General features: G+C 42.4%; 2 protein-coding genes across 4 annotated transcripts in view; both read left to right on the forward strand.

Moving 5' to 3' along the window:
* Positions 1–2,923: 2,923 nt before the first annotated feature.
* Positions 2,924–5,878, forward strand: KCTD14 (potassium channel tetramerization domain containing 14). 3 transcript variants are annotated; one of them, XM_026034527.1, is made up of 3 exons: positions 2,924–3,067; positions 4,048–4,098; positions 5,194–5,878. In XM_026034527.1, exons 1-3 carry the CDS (start codon positions 2,999–3,001, stop codon positions 5,863–5,865), a joined length of 792 nt encoding a protein of 263 aa, XP_025890312.1. In that variant the 5' UTR covers positions 2,924–2,998; the 3' UTR covers positions 5,866–5,878. The 3 variants fall into 3 exon arrangements, with proteins under 3 accessions (XP_025890312.1, XP_025890315.1, XP_025890314.1); XM_026034530.1 differs by lacking the exon at positions 4,048–4,098; XM_026034529.1 differs by lacking the exon at positions 4,048–4,098 and having other exon boundaries at positions 2,924–3,058.
* Positions 5,879–7,579: 1,701 nt separating this feature from the next.
* Positions 7,580–24,138, forward strand: part of INTS4 (integrator complex subunit 4) — a 29,440-nt gene continuing 12,881 nt past the window's right edge. Inside the window, exons 1-13 of the mRNA XM_026034538.1 lie at positions 7,580–7,633; positions 7,927–8,121; positions 11,702–11,819; positions 12,598–12,704; positions 13,232–13,417; positions 14,550–14,600; positions 15,195–15,283; positions 15,552–15,672; positions 16,079–16,150; positions 16,992–17,166; positions 19,882–20,087; positions 21,570–21,712; positions 22,446–22,561. Coding sequence (XP_025890323.1) covers positions 7,580–7,633; positions 7,927–8,121; positions 11,702–11,819; positions 12,598–12,704; positions 13,232–13,417; positions 14,550–14,600; positions 15,195–15,283; positions 15,552–15,672; positions 16,079–16,150; positions 16,992–17,166; positions 19,882–20,087; positions 21,570–21,712; positions 22,446–22,561 — 1,633 coding nt within the window. The remainder of the gene's footprint in view (positions 7,634–7,926; positions 8,122–11,701; positions 11,820–12,597; positions 12,705–13,231; positions 13,418–14,549; positions 14,601–15,194; positions 15,284–15,551; positions 15,673–16,078; positions 16,151–16,991; positions 17,167–19,881; positions 20,088–21,569; positions 21,713–22,445; positions 22,562–24,138) is intronic.

Below are 24,138 nucleotides of genomic sequence, written 5' to 3' on the forward strand. Positions count from 1 at the left end.
CTCTGATGGAAGAAACTCAGCTAACCTCCCAAAAATTGCACAGTGGTGGCCAAGACCTCCCTAGGGGTGCAGAACACCAGCTACAATGGAGCTGCTGATTGAGGGAATCCCAGGACCCTGGTCACCCAAGACTATGGAGACATTCATGGTCTTTGCTTTGGATTTCCTTTGCAAGGGAAGAATGAAATTCTAACCAGTATGGGCTAGTTGTTGCCATTGGCATGGGCTGTAGACAGCCTTTTAAGATCTGCCTCTTCCAGTCTTCTCCAAAACCCTCATTCCACCTTTGTCTTTCATAGGTTGCTCCCACATCCACTGATTTCCTCAGCATTGCTTTGACCGTGAGGCAAAAAGAAGATTGAAAATCTGCAAGAGCAACTGTTTCCACTTACTGCAGGCACAGAGGGCTTTGATTCAGCGTCCAGATCCAGATGTTGGCATTGCAAAACCTTCTATTAGTGGCAAATGTCGCACCAAACAGGTCAGGTGTCAAACAGGTCACACACCTCCGGTGTGACCAGCTCCAAAGACTCCAAATCCCTACTGGCAGGTAGTAATATGCCAATGGTTTGGCCCCTTTTTAGAACAGAAGAATTTGGCAGTTCAAATCAAATCCTTATGAAAAAGGAAGGAAAAATCCAACTGGGAGTAATTTGCATGGCAAGGCTGAAAAATCCATCTTAAAGCAAGCCATAAAGTTGGTAGGATTAAAAAGTTCCAGAAGAAGCACAAATAATAACAATCAGATTTTTCACATACATGGTGACTTTCAACTAATTATCTAAAAAAACTTTACAAACTTATTCTTTGTCCTATAATGAGGCAGCAAAAGTGTTTGAGATATAAAAAAAGAAGCAAGAGAGTTGAGCAGAGCAGTAGGTTGATCAAACAGAAAGACCATGGTGGCCAGCCTAGCAGCAGAAAACACCATGCTTTTGATGTCAGCTTGTAACCTCAGCTGATCTGCACTGTGGCACCAAAGGTTTGCTCTCAAGCACCCTTGATTCTGGCTTTGGGAAACCGTAGGGATGAATTTTTGCACTAACATCTTCTATGGCTCTTCACCATTCCCTAGTGAGAAGTTGATGAGAGCAAAGAGGTGACGGTCTTGTCCATTCTGCAGCTATAGAAGGAAAGGTCACTAACCCTAGATCAAAGATGGACAGTGAAGAGCAAACATGGACACTGTCTTCGTCACTTACACCCCAAATAATTCTAAAGGGCCTATATGAACCAGCCCAAGGTTCAGGATATGCAGGAATCAATGACTGAGAAAATTCAGACCTTCCCAGTTGTTTTCCAGTAGGTATTTCCAAGTCACAGCACTTAACAGTCCACAGTCACAGAACTCATGTTCTGCTGCATCCAGCACTATTAAGTGTCAGACTTTCTTCTAGTCTGGCAAAGAGAAAATCCAAGATGTTCTATTTAAAGGAACAGGATGACTAAGACACAGGTTACTACTGAGGAGGTTCTCCCTAGATGGTTTTAGGGCAGCAGAGGCAAGGTATAAGTCAAATTCAATGGGAGGTTCCCCTGAATGCACAAAGCATTGAGAAGAATCTTTGTCTAGCTTTCATGGAGCCTTGGCAGAAAACTAGTTTTACTCCCAAGTGATTGAATGAGTATGAATTAACATACTTTTCACTCTGTGTCTTGACTTTCTGTTCAAACCAATGCTCTGTTCTGGAAGGGTGTAAATCCACCAAAATCTTTGGAAGCTGCAAAGTCAGCCAAGTGGGAAGGCAACACAGAAAAAAATGCACATGAGGTTTCCTTATAAAGCCCACTGTCATTTTTTACCACCAAAATCTCACCCTGGAAGATTTTGATGCAGTCTAAGATTTTTACTTTGGTTATTGGATCTGGAAGCAGGCTGAAATATGAAAGAGAGCGCGGCAAGTTTGATGAAGGAGGCAATAAACTTTTATTAGCCTGTCTGAAAACAAAACTGAAGAAAACAAGCCAGTTGAAATAGAAGTTGACAGACCTAGGCAAAGTTTTATGTCGGTTGATCTAATAAAAGACACTGTTTCTCTTTACAGACTTTGACTTACACCCTTGGACAATCATACCCACAACATATGGTTGCTACCGTAATGAAAAATAGACACATATAGGGTGAGTAACCTTAGGACAATTTGCAAGCAACAGTGCACTCAAAAACACCTAGAACAAGAAACTCGGCAGGATTTTGGCTGTGAACTTCAGGTGGCTTCTAGCTCTTCCTGGGGAGTTTTAATGTGCTGTGTGTTCCCAGACAGGTCAGAAATAGCCCCGCTCCTGCTGGCTCTGTGGGGCTTTCCCTCCTTGATCCTTAGGAATGCAGAATATCAGAAAATCTGACCTATTAAAAACAATGGTCGAGGCACAGATTTCGTTTCATTTATCCTGCACAAGGTAATATCGCCTTGGTGCATTCCAGGCACCCTGATCTGACATAATGGATATGATAAACGGGATCAATGAGATAGTTTTGATAAACTGTGCTGCATCTTGAAAACAGCAGTTCAAAGAGGCCTAGAAGCCAGGGAAAAATTCACTGGTTTTGGTACAAGAGATTCTCGGGCTAGAAACTGTCACACGAGCCTTCGTTATGGGAGTCCTCGGAGGAGCTCTGGGTCTCCTTTGGGAAGGATTATCCGTCTTTTCGTCACTGCATGGATATTATTACGGGAGGACTGTGCTGGAATGCCCGCCCAGGGCCACCCTGCACCTCGCTGGCTGCCAGAATGAGCAAATGCTTCCGCTTTCACAGTGTTCCCTCCCCTCTCCTTGGAGCCGAAACCTGTAGCAGGGCAGTGCCTGGAGGCAGCTGGAGCCTCCGGGGCAGCAGCAGCGCCGGGAGCTTGGAAATAAAGAAAAAACCCATCAAGCAAAGACACACCGAGCAGCAAAGGACTGGGGCAGAGCTAGGAGTGTTCCGGCAGCAACCCAAGACCAGGCAGGACTGAGCACAGGGTTCCCTGTCCACAGAGCTGTCGCGGCGTGGGAGGAAATGAGCATTTCCCCGCAGCACAAGCCTCTGGGCAAGCAGGTCACCAGCAGCCTGCAAATGGTGAGTGAAGCACGGGTTGGGGTGCTGGGGTTACGTTATGGTGCTTTTCCTCCTCGCCTGCTGTTTAAAAGACACTAGGGACTGCCGGATGTGTGGTTGAGGGGGAAAACCTAGGTAAGAAGCTGTGTCCGACTCATTTTGCACTGGCTGGTTCACAGAAGAGCCATGTCTCTCCCCGGGATACAAGAACTGGCCACAACAAATAACCTGAGTGGTTCGTTTTCACCTTTATTGAGAGTTAGGATTAGTCTAAGACTAACTAAAAGTTGTCAAATCCTCAAATAAATCCTTCTGTAATCCTTAGTAAAGGATAAGTTTTCCTCAGATAAGAATAATAAGTGCTGTGAAACTTTTGACCCACTGTCTGAGCAAGGAGGAAAGGCTGAGCAGTGTGAGATCCTCCTGTCAAGTCATCTCTGTTAAGGAGCAAAGCTGAACAGCTTGTGGCTGCTTGGACTAGCGGCAAATTTCCCTAATTGGGAGGTTTTGTTATAGAGAGAGCTTTGGGCTGTGTGTTTTTGTGGGTGAAAGTCACAGGGTGCTCCTAGATAGGATCATCTTATGCTTTTCTGGTGTAAATGACTGTTCTGGAGGCAAAACCACTGAAGCTGTTGATAAGCAACAGTCCAGCTGGATTATGGGGTTGAAATTTCTGTTCTCCTGGCTTGTTGAGGCTGTGGGCTTGCTCCTGCTAAATCTGATAGCTTGAGGCTTTCTAAAAGGGAAAAATCTCCCTCTGTTCTGGTTTGTCTCTTCTTAGTCCCTTCACTTTGCCAACTCTGTTGCTCATTAAGTGCTCCGTGAGCGAGTTGAGCTCTCAGAAAAGAAGCAGAGCTGGAGCTGGCGCAAGGTGAGCGACAGAAGCGCGTAGGTGGGTACGAGGATGGAAACGGGAGAGGTTGGCAGCTCACGTCATCTCACGGCTCTGCACCCGTAAGGCACCGTGGGCTGGATCCAGCTCAGCACTTAAGTACACACTTCACTGCAAGCATGTGACTAGTGGCGCTGATCCTTGCGTGACCCAATCCAAGAAAGAGCAGGCGAGCTCCTGGAAAAACACAACTTTTTTTTTTTTTTTCTATTGACTCATGCCTTCCCAAGGGCAGGTGTGGTGCTAGCCCAGCACATGAGACTGCCTCGTCCCTTCCCTCTGCTTTTGTTGGACAGAGTGCTATGGAAACAGGCTGAGCACAATGGAAGGCTGTTAAATTTTTCTGCACCCAATGGTCAGGAAGGTCCTCACAAGCCACACCAGGTCTCTGGGCTTTCAGACCCCTCCAGTACTGTTTTTTTGTTTTTTTGCTTTATTTTGTTTCTGAGAGCAATAGCTTTAATACACAGTGTCCCACGCAAACAAACCCAAAGCTCAGGCTTTATATTCTGTCTTCTTAAATTCATTTCAAGTGCACAAATTGTTTTATATTTGAAGCTATCACACAGTTTTAAGCCTGGTACGGAGTTGCTGTGCCTGGCCGCAGGCAGGATTTTAGTGTCTTAGTTCTGTGTTTATAGATAATCCCCCCCTCAAAAAAAGGAGAAACCCCATCTTGCATGTTACTAAAGTTTCAAAGAACTTCAATTCTGACTTTGAGGAGAAAACATTAAATCAGGTGGGAAGAGAGTTGGACATCTTCTCAACTCTGTCCTTGTCCTTTTGCACTGAAATATCAGGAGAGTGAGAGCTCAGATCATTAGGACCACCTGTGGGATCACTTGGTCCCACTTGTGTGGACTTAGGAAATCCACATAGATCCTTCAGTCTGTTAACAAAAACTTTCCAAGTGACTCTGGACAACTTCTTCTTCCTCTTCCTCATTGGGACAAAGTGACACTTTTCCACACCCTGAAGATGTGATGAAGACTAATCTATCTAGAAACATCCAAACATCTACTGCACTAGTTTTGAGGGCCATATCCATATCCTGCATCTGTTTTTTAGCAAGAAATGGCCTGCAGCAGATGGCTGGGTGTTCCCATCTGTCAACCATGGGAGGACGTGGTTGGGGATTCAGACAGCCGCTCAACATTACAGTTGTAATTTCCAGCTACAATCACAATTTACTTCTTCCCTTGATCCTTCCATGCTGAACGCTTGAGAAAGGCAATTTGTGTTATTTTTGTCCCCTTATTTGCAGCTGTCGCCAATAGTGGAGTTAAACGTCGGCGGGGAGATGTACACAACGACGCTGAGCACCTTAAAGAAACACCCCAAATCCAAACTCGCCGAGATGTTCACTGGGCAGCCCAAACTGAGGACTGACTCCGAAGGGAGGTTCTTCATTGACAGACCAGGGACCTATTTCAAATACATCCTGGAGTACCTGCGTAGTAACCAAGTGCCCACGCAGTGCATCCAGGACGTGTACAGGGAAGCCTTGTTCTACGACATCGAGCCCCTCATCAAGCAGCTGGAGGACTCCCCACAGATCTTCGGGGAGCTGGTGGCGAGGAAGCAATTCCTGGCCCGGGTGCCCAGTTACAGCGAGAACATTGAGCTGATGATCCGCATTGCCAGGGCGGAGGCGGTGGCGTCGCGACGCTCCAGTGTCATCGTGTGCGTGGTCAGAACGGAGGAGGACGCAGCCAAGTGCCAGGACGCCTTGAACAGCTTGGACATGGACAAAAAGTCCGTGGTGAAATTTGGTCCCTGGAAGGCGAGCCCGAGTATTTCGGACCTGCTGGACTGCATTCAAATGGACGTGGAGGCCAAAGGGTACAAAATATCCTTTCAGCCCCATGTTGCCGAAAAAGGGTTTCGCTTCAAGTCCTATGACTTCTTCTACAAGTTCCTGTTCACCTGGTGGTAGCCAAGGGCCACCACTGATGGGGCATAGAAAAAAACAGTTTTTCCAGAAAATTGACTTGGGCTGGGGAGACTAAGCCATGGACTGTGCTGGAGAGATGGGAAGAGAGGCAACGGCCAGGGAAAGGATTTCCTTGAATGTGTCTTGCCTAATTAAACAGCATTAATGAGCCACCATTTTGTTAGAACATTTCAAAATATATGTTTAGACATGTGGCATGACCTTTTCCAAAATGCTTACCCCTTTTGCACCTCTTGATCTTTTTTTTTTTCTGACTGTACTGAGAAGTAACAGACTCTGCAGATGCAATTCAGTTATTGGGAAAAGGATGAATTTTATTCTATTTTATGCATTGCAGACTATTATATAAATTCAGAGAGCCAGGCTGTGGCTGTGAATAATTTGTGAGTTGTGAGTAATTTGTCACTACTTCTGTATTGCCAGATATGATCTTTTCTGGTGAAAAAGTTACTTTCAATTCCCAGTGGAATCACTAAAAGTGCCTTAATTTCTAGCAATTTAAATTTGGATCTTGAACAAAAAGCCCAAAGCTCTGGCTCTCATTCTTTTTCCTATCAGATCCTGGGTTTTAAAGGATTTTGGTGTCCCACTCTCTGCTCTTGCTCCTCCAGTTGGCAACCTGTTCTCTAGCCCATGTATTTATTACTGTTATTTATTAAATAATTCAGAATTATTTATTCTGAAGTAAATACAGAGAACCCCATGCTATGGTGCACAATCAACCCAAGGCAAAAATGCTATTACAGATCCAAGGAGCATAAGATCTAATGGCACCCACTTCTTTCTCTGCAACGCTGTTACCTCTTTCCCTTTTTGCATCTATTATCACTTTTTTTCTTTCTTTTTTTTTTTTTTCTGTTTTTAATAAAACCTTCTGTAAGAATTAGGAAAACTCATGGTGATTTGCCTGGAAGGAAATACTACCAAAGCCAAAGCCTAGAGCTTCAGTGGTGATTTTGCCTTAAAGGACACTGGATTGGGTCCTACCTCATAAACATTTTAAAAACTGGAATATTCCAAAGTGTTTTTTTTTAATGTTGTTTTTGTTTGTTTGTTTGTTCGTTTTCAGTCACTCTGGGGATATCAAAAACCATAAGGACTAGTCTGGATTGTGGTTGTATTTCATTTTCTTCTCAAGACACAGATTTCTTCGAGTTGCAGGCAAGAACCTGCAGGTTGCTAAATAAACGTACTTTAAAAGCTCTCTGAATGTCATACAAGTGCTTAATTTACTGACATCTCCCCCAACCGATAACCCAAACCTGCACCATTTTATGTTTAAGATTTTGGATTTGAATTACTGCTAGTTATGTCTGTTTCTTGACTTGACTTGACTTGACTTGACTTGACTTGACTTGACTTCATTCTCCCTCCCACCCCGCCGCGGACAGGTATTTGGGGGGTTTAAAAAAGGCAAGAGAGCAGATATTTTGGGGTTAAAAACCGCAGCAATGGGTGTTTTTGGGGCCTACAGGCCGCCATACGGCGCCGCCGTTCCCATGGCAACAGGGCTCTCTTCCCCCCCCCCGCCCCGCCCTTCCCGGCTGCCTTACCATAGAGCGTAACCTCCAGGCGTGGCAAGAGAGGCCGCGGCGCTGGCCTGTCACGCCCGGAAACTCTATGGTTTCTCCTTCGGAGCGGGGAGGCGGCCGCGTACGGCGGCCGCGGAGGGTCAGGCCCAGGCGAGGCGGGCGCCATGGCGGCGCACCTGAAGAAACGCGTGTACGAGGAGTTCACCAAGGTGGTCCAGGTATTGAAACGGGGCCCGGATCCGGCGGAGGGAGCCCCGGCGGCGGCGGGAGCCCCTACAGCCACGGCGCGGGGGAGGCCGCGAGGGCCGCCCGGGGCTGCTGCGTTTGTCCCGCGGAGCGGGGCCTGTACAGGGCAGCAGCCGCCACCATTTTGTGGGGGGAGGACGGGGGGACAGAGGCAGCGCCCCCAACGCCACCATTTCGGGGGGCGTCGAGCACGGTGTCGCCGTCAGCGCGGTGGCCCTTGCGCGGGGCGGGGGCCCTCAGCCGCGCCGCTCTGCCCGCCCCGCAGCAGCAGCACGAGGAGCTGTCGGCCAAGAAGCTGCGCCTGGCCAAGCCCAGCAAGTCGGCGGCGCTGCACGTGGACCTGTGCAAGGCGGCGTCGCCCGCCGACGCGCTCCAGCACCTGCTGCACTTCGCCCGCCGGCCCGTGGAGGTGGAGAGCGTGGAGGGCGTCGTGCGCATCCTGCTCGAGCACTACTACAAGGTAGCGGCGCGCGCGGGATCCGTGGGCTCCGTCCTGAAGGGCTTTTCCAACCGTAGTGATTCCATATGGAGCTGCTGTGGTGCTTGCTCGGGGCTGACCTGTGCTGTTTGGCAGCCCTGGGTGAGAAGAGTGACCCTTTGTGCACGCGATTGCTGTTTGTGTGACGTCCCAGTGTTTTCTAGGGACAGGTGACAGGAATGTCAGCTGTGTTATCCCCACATTGAGGGTATGAGATAACCCCTATATAGATAGCCCTGTGAAATAACCCTGCATAGACAGCATGAAGTTAAACTGATACAGACATGAGAGGTCTCAAAAATTCTCTGGAGCACCAAGTTGCCCAAATCACACAATCCCAGAATGGTTAAAGTTGGAAGGGACCCTAGAGATCATCCACTCCAACCCCCCTGCTCCAGCAGGGACACCTAGAGTACATGACACAGGGTGACATCCAGGCAGGTCTGCCCTAACTTTTTCTAAGTCCTTCCTAGCCAGCATTTTCTTATTTTGCTCTTAATTTCTTCTAACTGTGGAGTAATTTTTTTCCTTGTGCTGTGGTCAGGACAGCTTCTGAACAGCTTTCTGATGCAGTCAGAACAACTTTCTGATGCTTCTGAAAAACTTTTCAGCTTTTCAACGATAAAAAATCAACAGAAAAAGAACAAGTGAAATAGTGAATGCATCCTAGTTTCTCCACGTTGGTCTTTCTCATGATGAATCAAAACTTTATTGTCGTTAAAGCTATACTGCAGGCTCAGGGGGTCCTTATAAATGTCCTAGTGCTATTTCTAGTTTCTTTCTTTACATGTACATTTACTCTACTTTGAATTGGTGCCTAAACTTGTAAGTTGTGTTTTCATTTTTTCCTATGCTTTACCTGCTTCTGGTTGCACATTGGGAGTGCTTTATAATTTTCTCTTGTTTATATATTTTTTAACTTCTTTTCATTGTTGTGCTAGTCTTTGCTCAGAAACCTGCAACTTAAGGCCCTTAAGTTGCTGTAATTCCATAGCTTTCCAAGGATAAAACTGTGATTCCTGATCAAATGCTGTGGAAGTTTCTGTGTTGCAGCCTATGTCAGAAGAAAATCTCTAAATTTACAGATCAGATCCAATTTTAAGTTTTTAAGTCACAGTCTGTGACAGAAGTCAGATTTTAAAAGTTATTGCAGTCCTATAGATGTCATTTTTTTGCTCAAGATAAACATTTTTTTAATGAACTCATCTGTTAGTACTGCTGGAAAACTAGCACTTAAACAGATCTTTCAAAAACCTAGCACTGAAAGTGGTAACTGCTGTGGAAGTTGTGTGATGATGCCCCATTTGTAGGGTCAGTATTTTGTTTAAGGTGATTTTGCAGCCTTCTGCTCATCCGTTGTGTGTCTTTATGTTCTGATAGGTATAAAACTATGAGGTAGTATTGCTGCCAAACACAGTGCGTGCTCAAACCATGGTCTGAGATGATCCTGAAAGTCTCCTCCTGACTTCTGAGCACAGTCGGGATTTGGGGTTAGAGGCACTTCGCTTACTGGTGTTATGATCCTGGAGACAGCAATCGGACCCTTAGAGGATTAGCATCAGCTTCTGTGATTTCCTTCCCATGAGAAGGAAGGAGAAAGTGCCCTTTAGTGGGACAGGCTGTTCATAACTTGGTAAGGATAAAACTAGATTTTAGTCATCAAGCTCTTGAAAGTGCCTTCGTAAGTAGCCTTTCTGAATTGCTGATTTGATCTGTATTGTAGGGAGGGTTGTCCTTTTAATAACAGAACAGCAATAATGTGTGTAAACTGATTTAAGCAGCAAGCCAGCTGTAGTAGCTGTTGTTGAAAGGGCTTAGTTTAGGCCCGGAAAAGTGAAAAGGGCTCTCAAATAGGTTTAGAAATAGATAATTTTCTCCCCACTGATATGGTATGTGTCATTGTGGAGAGAATAACACTGAAGTCTATCTTGATCCCTGTTGAAAGATGTAATATTTATAGTTGTTGTTATTACTGCAGCTCTGTGTTCCAGGTTCCACAACTGCTTGGTCGGAGCTAAGTATAGAATCCAAACTTCCTTTAGCTTTTGTTTTTTAGCCTATTTTCAATATCTTTGGCATTAGGATGTAAGAAAGAGCCTCCGTATATGACGAGAAGTGCGGTTGTCTACCTGAATTTTGAGTGTTCAAATTAATAACTCTTGAAATGCTTTTTTTCAATGAATTTAAAGTGAAGGCCAATTTCTGAGGCTTATTTGTCTAATTATCATCATTTTGGTTCTGTTCTTCTGGTTTAAATGATTAGATATATGCAGCTACCCTATATTCCTCTTTTACCTTGCTGAATTAGGCTTCTTTCTTTTTTGTTGTCTGATTCACATGATTCCTTTCCACTGTTAAAGAAATCAGTTGTTTCCCCTAGTATGTAGACTCTGATGCTTATCTAAGATCAAGAGACCATCAATCTCTGTTCATCTTTTAAACCCTTTGCAAGTTTTGAATGAAAAGATGGAATAAATTAACCTTGACAGCAGTGATTTTCACAATATTTGACATGTTTGATGAACCTGATAGCCTTCTACAGTGGGGTGACTAGCTGGATGGACAATGGGAGAGCCGTGAATGTTGTCTACCCTGACCTCGTGAAGGCTTTCGACACCATCTCCCATAACATCTTCATGGGATAGCTCAGGAAGTGTGGGCTGGATGAGTGCACAGTGAGGTGGATTGAGAACTGGCTGGAGGCCAGAGCTGAGAGGATGGTGATAAATGGGGCCAGGTCCAGTTGGAACCTGGGGCCAGCGGTCAGTACTGGGCCCCCAGGGGACAGTATTGGGCCCGGTGCTGTTCAGCCTGTTCATCAATGACCTGGACGAGGGCATAGAGGGCACCTAGGGCACCCTGAGCAAGTTTGTGGATGATCCCCAGTTGGGTGGAGTGGCCAACACTCCGGAGGGCTGTGCTGCCATGCAAAGGGACCTGGACTGGAGTTGGGCAGAGAGGAACCTCATGAGGTTCAATAAGGACAAGTGCAGGGTCCTGCATGTGGGCAGGAATAACCCCAGGCACCAGTACAGATTCAGAGTTGACCTGCTGGAGAGCAGCTCCATGGAGAGGGACCTGGGAGTCCTGAGCCCTGGAATAGGCTGCCCAGAGAGGTTGTGGAATCTCCTTCTCTAGAGATCTTTTAAACTGCCTGGATGCCACCCTGTGCTCTGGGTGTCCCTGTTGGAGCAGGATGGTTGGACTAAATGATCTCTAGGTGTCCATTCCAACCTCAACCATTCTGTGATTTCTATTTGAAAACCTAGTTGTTTAGAATATTAATTTTCAAACATGAAAGCAATTTTGAGGAAAGCTAGTAAAATAATTATTTCAGGACGTCCTGGAAGCTGCCACAGAAACATTCAAGTATGTTAATTTTCTACCATGGAATAGAAGAGTATAGGTAAGATGGAAAAGACCGACATATAGGCGAGGAAGCAGAATGGCAAGGAAATTTGAATGCCATGTGTTGAATTGCGTATGGGTCCTACCTGTGTGTAGCCTTTTATGCTTTTCAAGTGAGAGATGGATGAGATGACTGTGGTTGCTCTCATCACAGGAGAATGATGCCTCTGTCAGGTTGAAGATTGCTTCCTTGCTGGGTTTGTTATCGAAAACTGCAGGATTTTCCCCCGACTGCATTATGGATGATGCCATCAACACGCTTCAGAATGAGAGTAAGTCACACGTTCCATGTTGTGTTAAGGTCAAGGCAGAATCAGGTAGACTTTAGGAAACATCTGAAGTGTGTAATTAGGAGTTGTTGCTCAGAGTACCTATTTTCTACTTTTGTGAGTAGTGACAGAAAATACCATGTTCTGAGGATAAGAAACGTTTTCCTCAGAGCTGTCTACTGTATCTGTCTTTATTTTGGAGGCAGGTGCAGTGTGCTTTTGCATCCCAAGGTGTAGGGATTTGTTATAGAGGAGAGTCTTGCTTAAAGTGGAGTATTTTCCTGATGTTGCAAGCCAGCCCATCTGAATTAATGTAAGAATATGTTCATCTATTATCCTTTTTTTTGGAAAAGCATGTTTTTTGTTTGTTTGTTTTAATGTTGTATTTACCATGATATACTTCACTTGCTGCAGTTTATTTTAAGGTAATGCAGAGGTAGCCTGGGACCAAGAGGCTAAAGGCACCACATCCTGGTCTGTATTAACAGCAGCATAACCAGTAGATCAAGATTATTCCCTTTTACTCAGCACTGCTCAGATAACATCTGAGATATTGCAGCCAGTTTCAAGTTCCTCAGTACGGGAGAGATGTTGATAAGGTTGAGTTCAGCAGAGCACCACTGAGGTGGTTGGGGCTGGAGTGTGCGAGGCAAATCTGAGGAAACTGGGCTTGTTTGATCCAGAAAGAGAAGAATTTGGGGAGAACCTTCCAACCTGAATGATTTTGCCTCTCGTGAGGTACCTCTGGAGCTAAGCAGCTTTTCACTGTTTTGCTTCGCAGAGTCTCACCAAGTCCTTGCTCAGCTGCTGGACACCCTCTTGGTAATTGGCACAAAACTTACGGACAATCCTCCTGTCAGGATGAGGCTGGTGGAGGTAGCCTGCAAGGTAATGTAGCCTTCCTGAGGAAATAAATACTTTCCAAGGGCAGGACTGCTCTTGCATGAATTTGGGTTGAATCTGCATTGGGAAAGAGCTCCCAGTTCTGTACTGAAGAAAAGAGCAACCTGAAACTGTGCAGGGTATGAGCACAATGTCAAGCCTTCTTGAGAAGTCTGTAAATGAGAGCAGAGTTTGAGATGTCTCTGAGTTTTCTCTCTTATTGTCTTTTTCTCTAGGTACTGTATAAACATATTTGTGTTAAGTAGATGACGTTCAGATACGCAGCTAAAAACGTGGCTTGATAAATAGCTCCTTTCATTAACAGAAAGCCTGCTCTTGAGGAGAAAAAGCAATTAAAATACTTAAATCATGCATGTAGTTTATTTCATATTAAATATTCATCACTGTAAATGGAAAAAAAGGTCAATGTTTAAAGTATTTTTTTGAAGAGATTAAGAGATAAAACTCTTAGCAGTTACAAATGTTAGTGCTCTAACAATATATTTCTTTTTTTGATATCTTCCATTCCGTAGCATCTGACAGATTCATCCCATGGTGTAAGAAATAAGTGTCTTCAGTTAATCGGCTGTCTTGGACCAGTGGAAAAAGGGGTCGCAAAGGAGGTTGAAAGCCAGTCTGCCAAAGATGTCCAGAAGATCATAGGGGATCACTTTAATGACCAGGACCCTCGTGTTAGGACTGCAGCTATAAAAGCCATGGTGAATGTTGCTTGGATAAAGAGCTGAACTGTGCGGGTTTTTGTCAGGAAGTTGATGAATGAAAACTGAGTTGAGGAGATTTAGATTAGAAATTCCATAATTACCGTAATAAAAGTCCACGTAATGTGTCAAAATTACCTGAAAGAAACAAGATGGGACTTGAAATGTGAGAATAACAACTGATACCTTATCAAGCATATTAGTGATTGATGACAATATCCATTTTGACTATATCTAGAAAAGCTATAGTCAAAGGTGAGATATATCTGAGGGCATGAGATTTGGTTTTCGTCTGTCTGGGATCTCCCTCTGTTGGAGGTTATGTCCATCCTTCATTTTCAAACATTATTTTTAAAACCTGCTTATGTAACTTTTATAATGACCTCCAGCCATATCTATAGCAAGATTTATGACCTTAAATTTACAATTACTATGGAAATTTTGTGGTCTTTGTATAGTTTGAAGGAGGAGAGCGTTAGGAATGAATGAATTCAGTATCAATAAGCACTTCTACGATTTCTGATAAGGATTTTCCTTGCTACTGTGTTTAATGTTTTTGTTAGGCTATCTCATTGGCATGTTGGGATTTGAAGAGAAGGATAGAGCAAAACCATGTCTCCTGTCTTGTTGACTGTGTTGGGACAGGTACTATCCATTTGGTTGTATGCAGGATTTGTGACATGGCCTTCTTCCAGCCAGAAACCTGTGTTTAGTAGGACATTTTTTACTAGCCTCTGGTTGAGCAATTGAAAAGGTTTAAGGCCATGGAAATTTGTTGGCAACACCTTATTTGCGTCCATATTTTGTGAGTTAGAATTAAAAGATGAAATCGTATTTCTTTCGGTTGTGATGGAAATACTAAAAGTTTATATGAAGGCTGGGAGGATGCCCAGACAATGTTACCTTATTTTCTTAAGTTGTCAAAATGAAGGGATTTTTGAAGTTTATACCCAAGTAAAGATTATACTTGTCAAAATCATGAAATGGCTTAATTATAGCAGCAAGAAATGCAGACAAGTGATGTTAATCAAATAGCAGGAGAAAAAAAAAAGTCATGCAAACTAAGTCTGTGTCCCCTAAAGCTATATAAAAAATATGTTACTTTAAACTTCCCTTTTTCTTTCTCCTGTAGCTTCAGCTTCATGAAAGAGGATTAAAATTACAGCAGGCTATTTACTGTCAGGTAAAACTTTGTTCTTCTGTTTGTTTTCTGCTTGCTTGTCTGTATTACTTTTCAGATTTTGTAATGCATGTTTGGAGAGATTGAGGTCACTGTGTGGAGATGGGGTACTTTGTGTGCAGTCTGGCTGCTTTTTTTGTTACATGATGGAGGTGAAAATAATCTGTTTTGCACGTTGTTTTGCCCAAATGCACTACCATATGTACTTTGATTGGAATATGTTATTTACTGGGGGAGATAAATGGAGAAAAGACAAGATGCTAGATAATCATGGGTGTTATCTTGTAATATCATCAAAGAGTAAGCCCCTGTTCATACAAGAAGGCTGCATTTGTTTTGTTGGTGAGGTTGCAGGGCTGAAGCCTGTAACAAAACAGTTCTTGAACAGGTTCTGGAGTTCTCCATGTGCCTGACTACCTCCCTAAGGGCTTGTCTATCAGATCAAATTTGGACCTCCTGGGGAATAGGAGGGGAGGCCAACTTCATCTTGATTTATAATTTGTCCTAGCTGATTAATGGTGGGAATCAGATATCCATTCTGGGAGATCAGCAGTGCTGGAGGTGGTTCCAGGTATATCTGACCGGCAATCTTTTCAGGCTTGCAAGCTGCTGGCAGACGATTACGAGCAAGTACGGAGCGCTGCAGTTCAGCTCATTTGGGTCCTCAGTCAGCTGTACCCTGAAAGGTATGCATTTTTTTTTTGAAAAATGACTCAAAGTGGTGGCAAAGTAACAATCCTAATCCCAGAAACGTGGTGATAAATCTCAGGAGCAACTGTTCAGAAAGCTGATGTGTACAAAATGCTGGTACCCGATGAGAATCATTGAGCTAGATGTCATTTTGGTTACCAATATTTGCTGCGTGTCCCTCGGCATTCCGAATAGCTATTCCTTGCTTTCTGCCGTGCTGGATGGCATCAGAGCAGCAAATTGATTCATGTTTCTCTATGGTAGCATCGTCCCAATTCCTTCTTCTAATGAGGAAATTCGCCTGGTGGATGATGCTTTTGGAAAAATCTGTCACATGGTTAGTGATGGCTCCTGGGTTGTTAGAGTGCAAGCTGCTAAATTACTGGTAAGTGGCATTCTCTGTGTCTGAGAATAGTTCATGTTATATTACCCTTCTCTTTCATAAGTTTGAAAAGATGGAGGGTTAAGAGCTGTTTACAGCAATTTCTGTCAAAATTCATGGAAGGAGAAAATGCTGAGTTGTTGTCAAGGTTGAGTTGTTCTAGGAAAAAAATACTTTCTCAGTTGAACTCTGCAGTGATTCTTTCAGGGTAGAGGGCTGGATATCCAGCAGGAACAAAAACCAAGTACTGTTAATTCCCTCCACCTGCCTTTCAAGCACAGCAGTGCTGAGCACTATATAAAACTATTAGAATGAAGGGAAATAATTGTGGCCTCTGTTGGGATATGTCAGGAAATACGTGATGTAATTTAGAATAATACATTAGAATAACTTTTCTTTTTCTCTCTAGGGTTCTATGCAACAAGTTAGCTCCCATTTCTTAGAGCAGACCCTCGATAAGAAGCTCATGTCAGATCTGAGGGTATGTATATATTCAGATTCATTTACTTTGTGTTTACTGTACTAAAACCACACAACAGGTATGTTAATGCAGAGTGTGTGTTTAGCTTGCCTGAGGGCTACCAAGAGTTAATTGATGATGACAGATTTTCTGTTAGATTAAAGGCAATGAGGCAATTGCTAGTTTTAGGTTTCATTAGCTGAGCTTACAATAAACAGCTTTAGGCTATTCAGGTTTCCCAGAAGAGTGAGAAACATTTCTATGTGCTCCTGACAGCCTTTTGTCTAAAAGCTTTATATACTGTGGATGGAAAGACTCTGTTTTATGCCAAGGAGGAATCTTATGACAGTGTCCTAAAGATCCATTTCTAGAGATACGAGTAGCCGGAGACAGGGGCGCCTGAGCCTTCTGAGCAAAACTTCTCAGTGTAATTCCTTAAGTGACCCTCTCAAGGTATTATGTTTTGTTTCTCTATCTACAAGACAGTGATGAAGCCAGAGCTGCTGTTTTTGGGGGCTGCTGTGTGAAATGCTTTAAGGAGCCTTCAACCAAAGTGCTGCATGGCTTTACTTACAGGGTGGAGGAAAGAATTAGCAAATGTGCTATATGAGAACCACATTTCAATTTAAACAGTTAACTGTGTATAGTGTGGACAACCACTGAGGTATATAATTGTGTTTTAATAGGTTTACAGTATTTGCATCTATTTTTGCAGAACAGTTGTGAGGTACTTAACTGAAGGGGCCCTTTCTTTGACCCTGTTTGGCTCTTACGGCATGTAAAGATACATTAATTGAAATATTGTCAGCCTTTCTCAACATTATAAGTACAAAGAATATAACTGAAAAACTTGTTGGTGCAGAGGAAACGGACTGCACATGAACGAGCCAAAGAGCTCTACAGCTCGGGGGAGTTCTCAAGTGGCCGCAAGTGGGGAGACGACGCTCCCAAAGAAGAGATCGACACGGGCGCTGTGAACCTGATCGAATCAGGAGCTTGTGGGGCCTTTGTTCACGGCCTGGAGGATGAGATGTATGGTAAGTGTTAACTTGTTGTGCACTGACTGAAGGAGGATATATGTGCTGGCTGGCTTTTAATTTTTTATTCCGTTTAAAAAAAAAAAAAAAAAAAAATCTTGGCAATTCCATGTGTTTTGGGGAGAGGATTTTGGATTGGGGAGTGCTTGTTTTTTTTTTTTTTTTTACTGATTATTTCAAAGATGTTATAAGATCATACAGTGTTTTGGATTGAAGCTCTCCATCGAGTACCCAGCTACAAATAGCTTCCATGACAGTTAAATTTTTATTAAAATATCTGGAGGGCGAAAAAAAGTGGTTGCTAATTTTGTTCAGAAACAGACTGGAATTTTTTGTTTTTTATTATTGACTTAAATTTAACAGCTGGCTGTGGTCCTAAATTGAAAATGTTCGTTGCTGTTCTTTGAAACTGGTATTTTCTCTGGAGGAAGGAAAATCAGACTTACTGAGATGTTTTAAACAACATGAAGTTGTATTAACCTAAGACTACAAGGGATCTGTGTCCCTGGAGTCCAGTAATAATTTCTTGCATGAACACAGCAACTTTGCATTCTAACAAAAGCCAAAATTAATAAGGGAAAAAAAGAAAGAAATTATTTTCAAAATGTTTGAGGATCTGACAGCCTCAGGAGACAGAGGTTTTTCTTCTCATTTCCAGACCAAGTTAATCCACAGATGACTATTTGTTCTTAGTGGGTGGGAAGTTTGGGGTTAAAGAAGTTGTTACTTCTCTCTGGGAAGTCTCTGCTCTCTTGCTCCCCTGGTAAATACATAAGACAGCTTTAATTTTGCAAGAGACTAAACAAGAGAAGCCCCTTTTAGTCTTCATTGGTATAAAAATTCCCCCACCTCCCCGGCCAGCTAGAACTCATTACACTTGAAAATTGCTGAAAGGCTCCGTTTGTTTTCAGAAACATAGATCTCTGATGAGGTCTCCTGTGCTTTTGCCTTTAGCAATATTATCAATAATTCTTTAATGGAAATACCTACATTCTCAGATTACCTGTACTTGTTACCATAGCGCAAATATCCTGGTGTCTCATGGTTTTGCTGTGATGGACTGGGAGAGCTTAGTTGTCTTTTTCTAACATATAATATTGGCTCTGTTCTTTTGAACCCAGATAAGTTTTGAGTGTGAAAGTGTGAAACGGGTCTTCCTGAGCTCCGCTTTTGGCCACAGCATTGACCATGTTAATGTCATGCCATGCCAACCAGGAAAATCTGCATTTTAGGCTTTCTAGCCCAACTTTCCTATGGGTAAATTGAATACTTGTGTTGCATGGGGCTTTTGAGAACAGCTAGTATTTGTGTAAATCCCTACAATGTTGAGCTCTAAGCGTTTTTCCTGAATTTCTTTTTAATGTTACAGGAAGAATGATGCTAAATTAGGAAGTATAAACCCACCACAACTAAAATGCCTTTTTTAATTGTGTTGTAAAAATTGCTTTATTGGTCCGTGAATCTTTTTGACTTAAAGCATGGCTTCCTAATAGCCAAATTCCCCCTGATGTTTGAAAATGCAACTTTGCTTCTTCCTGACCTAGTGATAAAAATCATTCCCCATAATAAGTCTGTTAATCTGTGAACTTTTTTCCTCTGGATTCTGGTGTTGTTGTGGAATGTCAATAAAATGGATAGATGTAGGATATATACAGATCTCTGAATAATGCAGATAGAAAGCAATATTGGCAAAGTGCTTTTATTTTTTCTCTTTGATACCTCGCCCTTAATGACCACAGGGACTAGTAGATGTGGCAAAAACTTTGTTACTGGGTAAGCAGGGGCCTTGCTGTGTTAGTATTTTTCTGCTTAATTGGATTCATCATTCATCTACTAAATCAGATCATCATTGATCTGAATCATCAGATTCAGAATTGAATATGTTCTTTAAGAACAATAGGTCTAAAAGCGACTTAGAAGTTTAAGTAAATGTTTTTGAGATGAGCTAATGTGGGTGAAAAATAGAAATAATACTTAAAACAATAATGTTTGCAAGACATCAAATTCTTATTTTTAAGATCCCAGCATATGAATTATCCCAGACCATAAATATTATTGAAGTTAGTGCAGATGGCTACAGAGAAGAAAATCTCATCTCCCCTTAAGCTTGTTATATTTGGGAATTCTTCAAAGTTCTGCAGTGTTTTACAGCGTTCTGGAGCATTTTCTTCTTTTCTTGCTTAAATTATGCATTGTTTTAATAATTAGTGGCATGTTTTTCCTTTTTTTTGGAGGAATCCAAAGTCATGAAAGAGATGAAGTTCTGTTTGCTGCTGAGATGCTGCCGCTCTGGGGCTTTTCAGCAATTCATAAAGTTCTACGCGACAAGTTAAAAATGCAAAGAATGCTCTGAGCAATTAAAGTGTCGAGCAGAATAAAGCAAGCAGAGTTGAATTATCTAAATTAGTTTGCTTAAGATACCAGGGTTATAGCTATACTCATAAAACGTGCTATGAAAGGCTTAATATTTATTAGTGGCTAAGAAGGAAGCCCGTCTAGATGTATTTATACCAATAAAACTGGTCTGGTGGAGATGGGGGCTCTTGATTTGAAGGCTTCCTTGTGGAAAGGACTTGAGATCCTGCTTTAATCTCCTTTGTCCCCAAGGTTTCTTTAGCAACCCCTGTCCTAAACTCAGCCCTTGAGAATGTTCTGTTGTGACTGGGGGATGGCAGCTCTTTAAAACACTCCTCAGTGACTGATTCCTTTCCGCAGAGGTCCGCATTGCTGCGGTGGAGGCCCTCTGTATGCTGGCTCAGTCTTCCCCTTCCTTTGCGGAGAAATGCCTCGACTTTTTAGTGGACATGTTTAACGATGAGATCGAGGAGGTGAGGTTGCAGTCCATCCACACGATGAGAAAAATTTCCAACAACATCACCTTGCGGGAAGACCAGCTGGATACTGTGTTGGCTGTCTTGGAGGTAAGAGCTCCTTCGGGGCAGAAATCTGCTTTGCTGCTTTTTTTAATGCGTTAGAAATATATAATGCTAATCAGGCTCATCCTTTGAGCTGAAACCACTTCTTTTTTATTTCTGCAACAAATGGAGTATGATCTGATCTTGAAAACACAGCAGCTAGTTCCATGTGTTCTATGTGTCTCCAGTGTTTATGTACCTAAATTATTTATGTTTGAGTGGGGCATCTGTACTTTAAGGCACAAACATTTACTAGTTAGATTGGAAAAATTTAGAGTACTTAGTGCTTCTGCAATGATTTGTTTTGTACCTTATGAGGGCTGAAGTGAGAGCCTCATTCACATTCTCCTTGGGTTTGTTGGATTCTGAAAGCTGCCTGTTTGCTTTCTGTCTCAATAGTAAGATCTGTACTCAAGTACCAAAAGAAGAGATTCAATTTAAAAAAAAAATGTTAGTTTCTGCATCTCTTTTAGGGTGCAAATATGAAAAAGTTGGTGGGTTATAGCTTCTGCTTTGAGTTTATCTGGCTGGTTCTAGCAGTTGCTCCTTGCCATTCTCACAAGGCTGAAGCTCTGTATTCTGTGTTTTTTCACGTTATTCTTTCTTGTGTTTAGTTGATTTGTTCTCCCATCTGTTTCTCTAGCTTTTTGCCTCTCTTGTCTCCATCTTACCCCTCCTGGGATCCTTGTAGCACAGGCAGAATATAACACTTCCATGTCACTTCATTCCAGTCCTTAGAGTACATATTCTTTTCCAACCATAACGTGTCTGTCCCTGTGTTCCCTTCCACTGGAATAAGGAAGTGTTTTCCTCCTTTGATCATTTGTATGTGTTGTCATTTAAGAGCTTTTACAAGAGGACTGCTCTTTCTTCTTTTGTGCAAGACAGTGATGAATGTGCTGTTGATAGTTAACAAGTTATAAATAAAATGAATCCACCACTGAAATGCATCCAGTTCTTGCTGTCAAATTTTCACAGTCCATCCAGCACCACCACACATATACCAATAAAATGAAGTATAACACACATATATATGAAACCACAAGGTGTTTTTTTGGCTGAAGGAATGTAATTATTTAAGCTGGCCTTCAGCCACAGCACAAAAATACCGCTTGAAGAGCATAAGCTCTGCTGTATGTATCTTCCTACTTAATAAATAAAATGGGTAAAATGTGACTTTACAATAATATGGAATCCTTGATGTTCTACTTTTAATGAAGTAAGCAACTCCTAAGAGTGTGATTTTTTTTTTTTTTTTCCTTGTGTTTTATTATATGGTTATAAACCAGTTGCTAGATGCTGTAAGCTATGGACTGTCCTGTGTACTGTCACTGCTAATAGTGACAGATCAACTGCAGATGTGCACTGGTTTTTGGATGTCTCTAGCAGTAATTCATCCAAAGAAGAGGAATTGTAATGATTAAAATAGATGTTCAGGCACATGCATCTTCTCTCTCGAATTCAAAGTTGTTTGGATTGGATTTTTAGGATTCTTCAAGGGACATTCGGGAAGCCCTTCACGAACTGTTGTGCTGCACCAATGTCTCAACTAAAGAGGGCATCCACCTTGCACTGGTGGAGCTGCTGAAAAACCTGACCAAGTATCCCACAGACAGAGAATCCATATGGAAGTAAGTGTGCTCGGTCCTCCTGTAGCTGCTTGTTTTCCCATGCTTTTTAGTATTTGGAAAACCAAACAAGTACTTAACTAGCTAAAGGGGTTACAGGTATAATACCCCGTAGTCCTGTAAGTATTTGGAAGAGCAGTTGTACTAGGAAGTCTGCATATTCACACCTAACATACAGATTTTGCATCCTAGATGCACAGCTCTACTCATGTATCCAGCACCGATGGCCGTTCTTGGAAGCAGCCGCCTCTCATAAGCAGTCACTTCAAAACATTCACAGAATTTCCAGAAGAAATTAATTCAACCGCCAATTTAAAACCCTCCATTTATTTGTTTTTAAAACCTCCCCCCCTCCCCCCCCCCCCCCCCAAAAAAAAAAAAAAGCAAATTTACTATTATCATTTAGTATGAATATCTTTTTGTGGATTGAGAAGCTCCAGCTGTTAAGTATTTTTGGACATATTTCTGCCTGAGATTACTCACAGTTTAAATAAACTGTATTTATTATTCCTTGCTTCTTCAAGCTGTTGTCTCGGTTTTCTTGGATGCCATTAAACATTAAAGCAAATACTCAGCCCCAAAGAGAAAATGTTGCTGTGAGCTTTCACAAAGACCTGGACGTGAGGATTTTGAGTTGATCAGGGTGCCACTAAAATAGCGAAAAGTAATGCTGTAAAATGATGTGTTTTGTAGCATATGTGTTTACTAAAAAATATGTCAATCTTTGTATTTTCAGATGCTTGAAGTTCTTGGGGAGCAGGCATCCAACTTTGGTACTTCCTTTAGTCCCGGAGCTTCTGAGCACTCATCCTTTCTTTGACACTCCAGAACCAGACATGGATGACCCAGCCTGTATCTTTTCAATGAAAACAGTCGTTCTTTTTGACTCTAAAAGACTGTTACCTAGAACCATCTTCATAAATACCTATGGGATATAATTAACCTTTTTCCCCCTTTATAATGAATAGTCTAGTTCTCAAGGAATTTGTCAAGGTTTAGGTCTTGGAGATGAGTTCTTTGATAGGAAAACATTTGCCTAGTTAAAGATTCTTTAAAATTTTATGTAAAACTCACCTTACCACCACTGTTGTGTAGTGTACAGAGCACTATTATTTTCAGTATAGCAGTGGCTAAATCTTGCACACTCTAAATTTATAATCTTTTTGAAATAATTCAAAATCAGAAATCCTTATGTTAGCGCTTCTGATGCTCTGGAATACAAACTGTTGTAGCACCATCTTTAACAACAGAAAATGCCTTAGAAATGTGGAATCCTGGTTTTCTAATGTTCATTCCTGTCATTTCTATACAATTGCAGAACATAATTTCACTTACGATGAATACTGAGAGATGCTAGAGTGAAATATCTCTCCCCTCTCCCCTCCTGTTTAGCATAGTCCTTATTTATCTCCGTTCGGAGGCCATCAGCAGAACTTCTAAGCAAGTCAAATAAATAATGTATGAGCACTGAAAATGGCTAAAACTGAGTGGAGAGAAAGATTCATCACTAACATAGTTAAGCAATAATTTGAGTAAATTTGAGGATTGAAGGAACATTGGGGAAAAGGACTGTTATTTAAATGGATAACTTACTGCGAATAGGAAAATATTATTTGATAGGATGTTCTGGAGATAGCTGCCTACCAAATCCTGTGGAAAGGTAGTCTTTGAATACAAATCTGGGAGCCAGAAAATAACAAAGTGGAGTTGGTGGTGATATTTCACCCACACCTGTTTTTGCTTTTTTTCTTCTTTTTTAAGTTAATAAATTACATGAAAGTGTAGTTTTGATTTTAAAGTGGTCAGCAAGTTTCAATCAAATTAGCTAAGAGCTTCAGCTGGAAATGGGGAAGGGATCTTAGTCAAAGAGGGGGATTTGGTTTCTCATGCTGCTGCCTTTATACTTGGTAGCCTCTAACTAGTGCAGGCTTTCCTGGAGGAGGAGATGTGGGTTCAGGTGCCTTCTGTGCTTGGGAGACGGTCTGAAGCTGCTTCTCTCCCAAGCAAGTGAGGACCTTGCCCATCCCAAGCTCTGTGCTGGGGTCCTGTTACTCTCTGCTGTTGGAGATGTGACCCTTGGGATTATCGTGTTGCAGGTGAATGTTGCAGCTTCTGGCTGCTCTTGCTGCCTTTTGTATTTCTCTAGCTCTTGCACTATGAAAATGATTTTGTTATTCTCTTCCAGAATCTTTTCAGCATTCAAATCCTTCATTAAGTTTATAAATCTGACTAAGAGGGATACTTTTCCAGGGTTTTACTCCATAGCAGAAGGAACAGCTTTCAAGAACTCGGAGATAAGTGTTTTCTTCTAGCTGCTGTTTGGGTACCAGACAGCTAAACAGAGAGCAAACTGAGATGGGAAAGAGCGAGCAGCACCATGAGACCCCGTGTTCTCCTGGCTCCCATCCTTCCTGTTGCTATGAGCAATC

The sequence above is a fragment of the Nothoprocta perdicaria genome, unplaced genomic scaffold (assembly GCF_003342845.1).
Source record: "Nothoprocta perdicaria isolate Ctin4 unplaced genomic scaffold, notPer1 scaffold_146, whole genome shotgun sequence".
NCBI classification, from domain to species: Eukaryota; Metazoa; Chordata; class Aves; order Tinamiformes; family Tinamidae; genus Nothoprocta; species Nothoprocta perdicaria.

Coding starts and splice junctions, on each gene's coding strand:
- KCTD14 (XM_026034527.1), top strand. CDS start 2,999: ATGAGCATTTCCCCGCAGCACAAGCCTCTGGGCAAGCAGGTCACCAGC. Junction 3,068..4,047: donor GCCTGCAAATGGTGAGTGAA/GCACGGGTTGGG, acceptor CTTCACTGCAAG/CATGTGACTAGTGGCGCTGA. Junction 4,099..5,193: donor CCCAATCCAAGAAAGAGCAG/GCGAGCTCCTGG, acceptor CCTTATTTGCAG/CTGTCGCCAATAGTGGAGTT.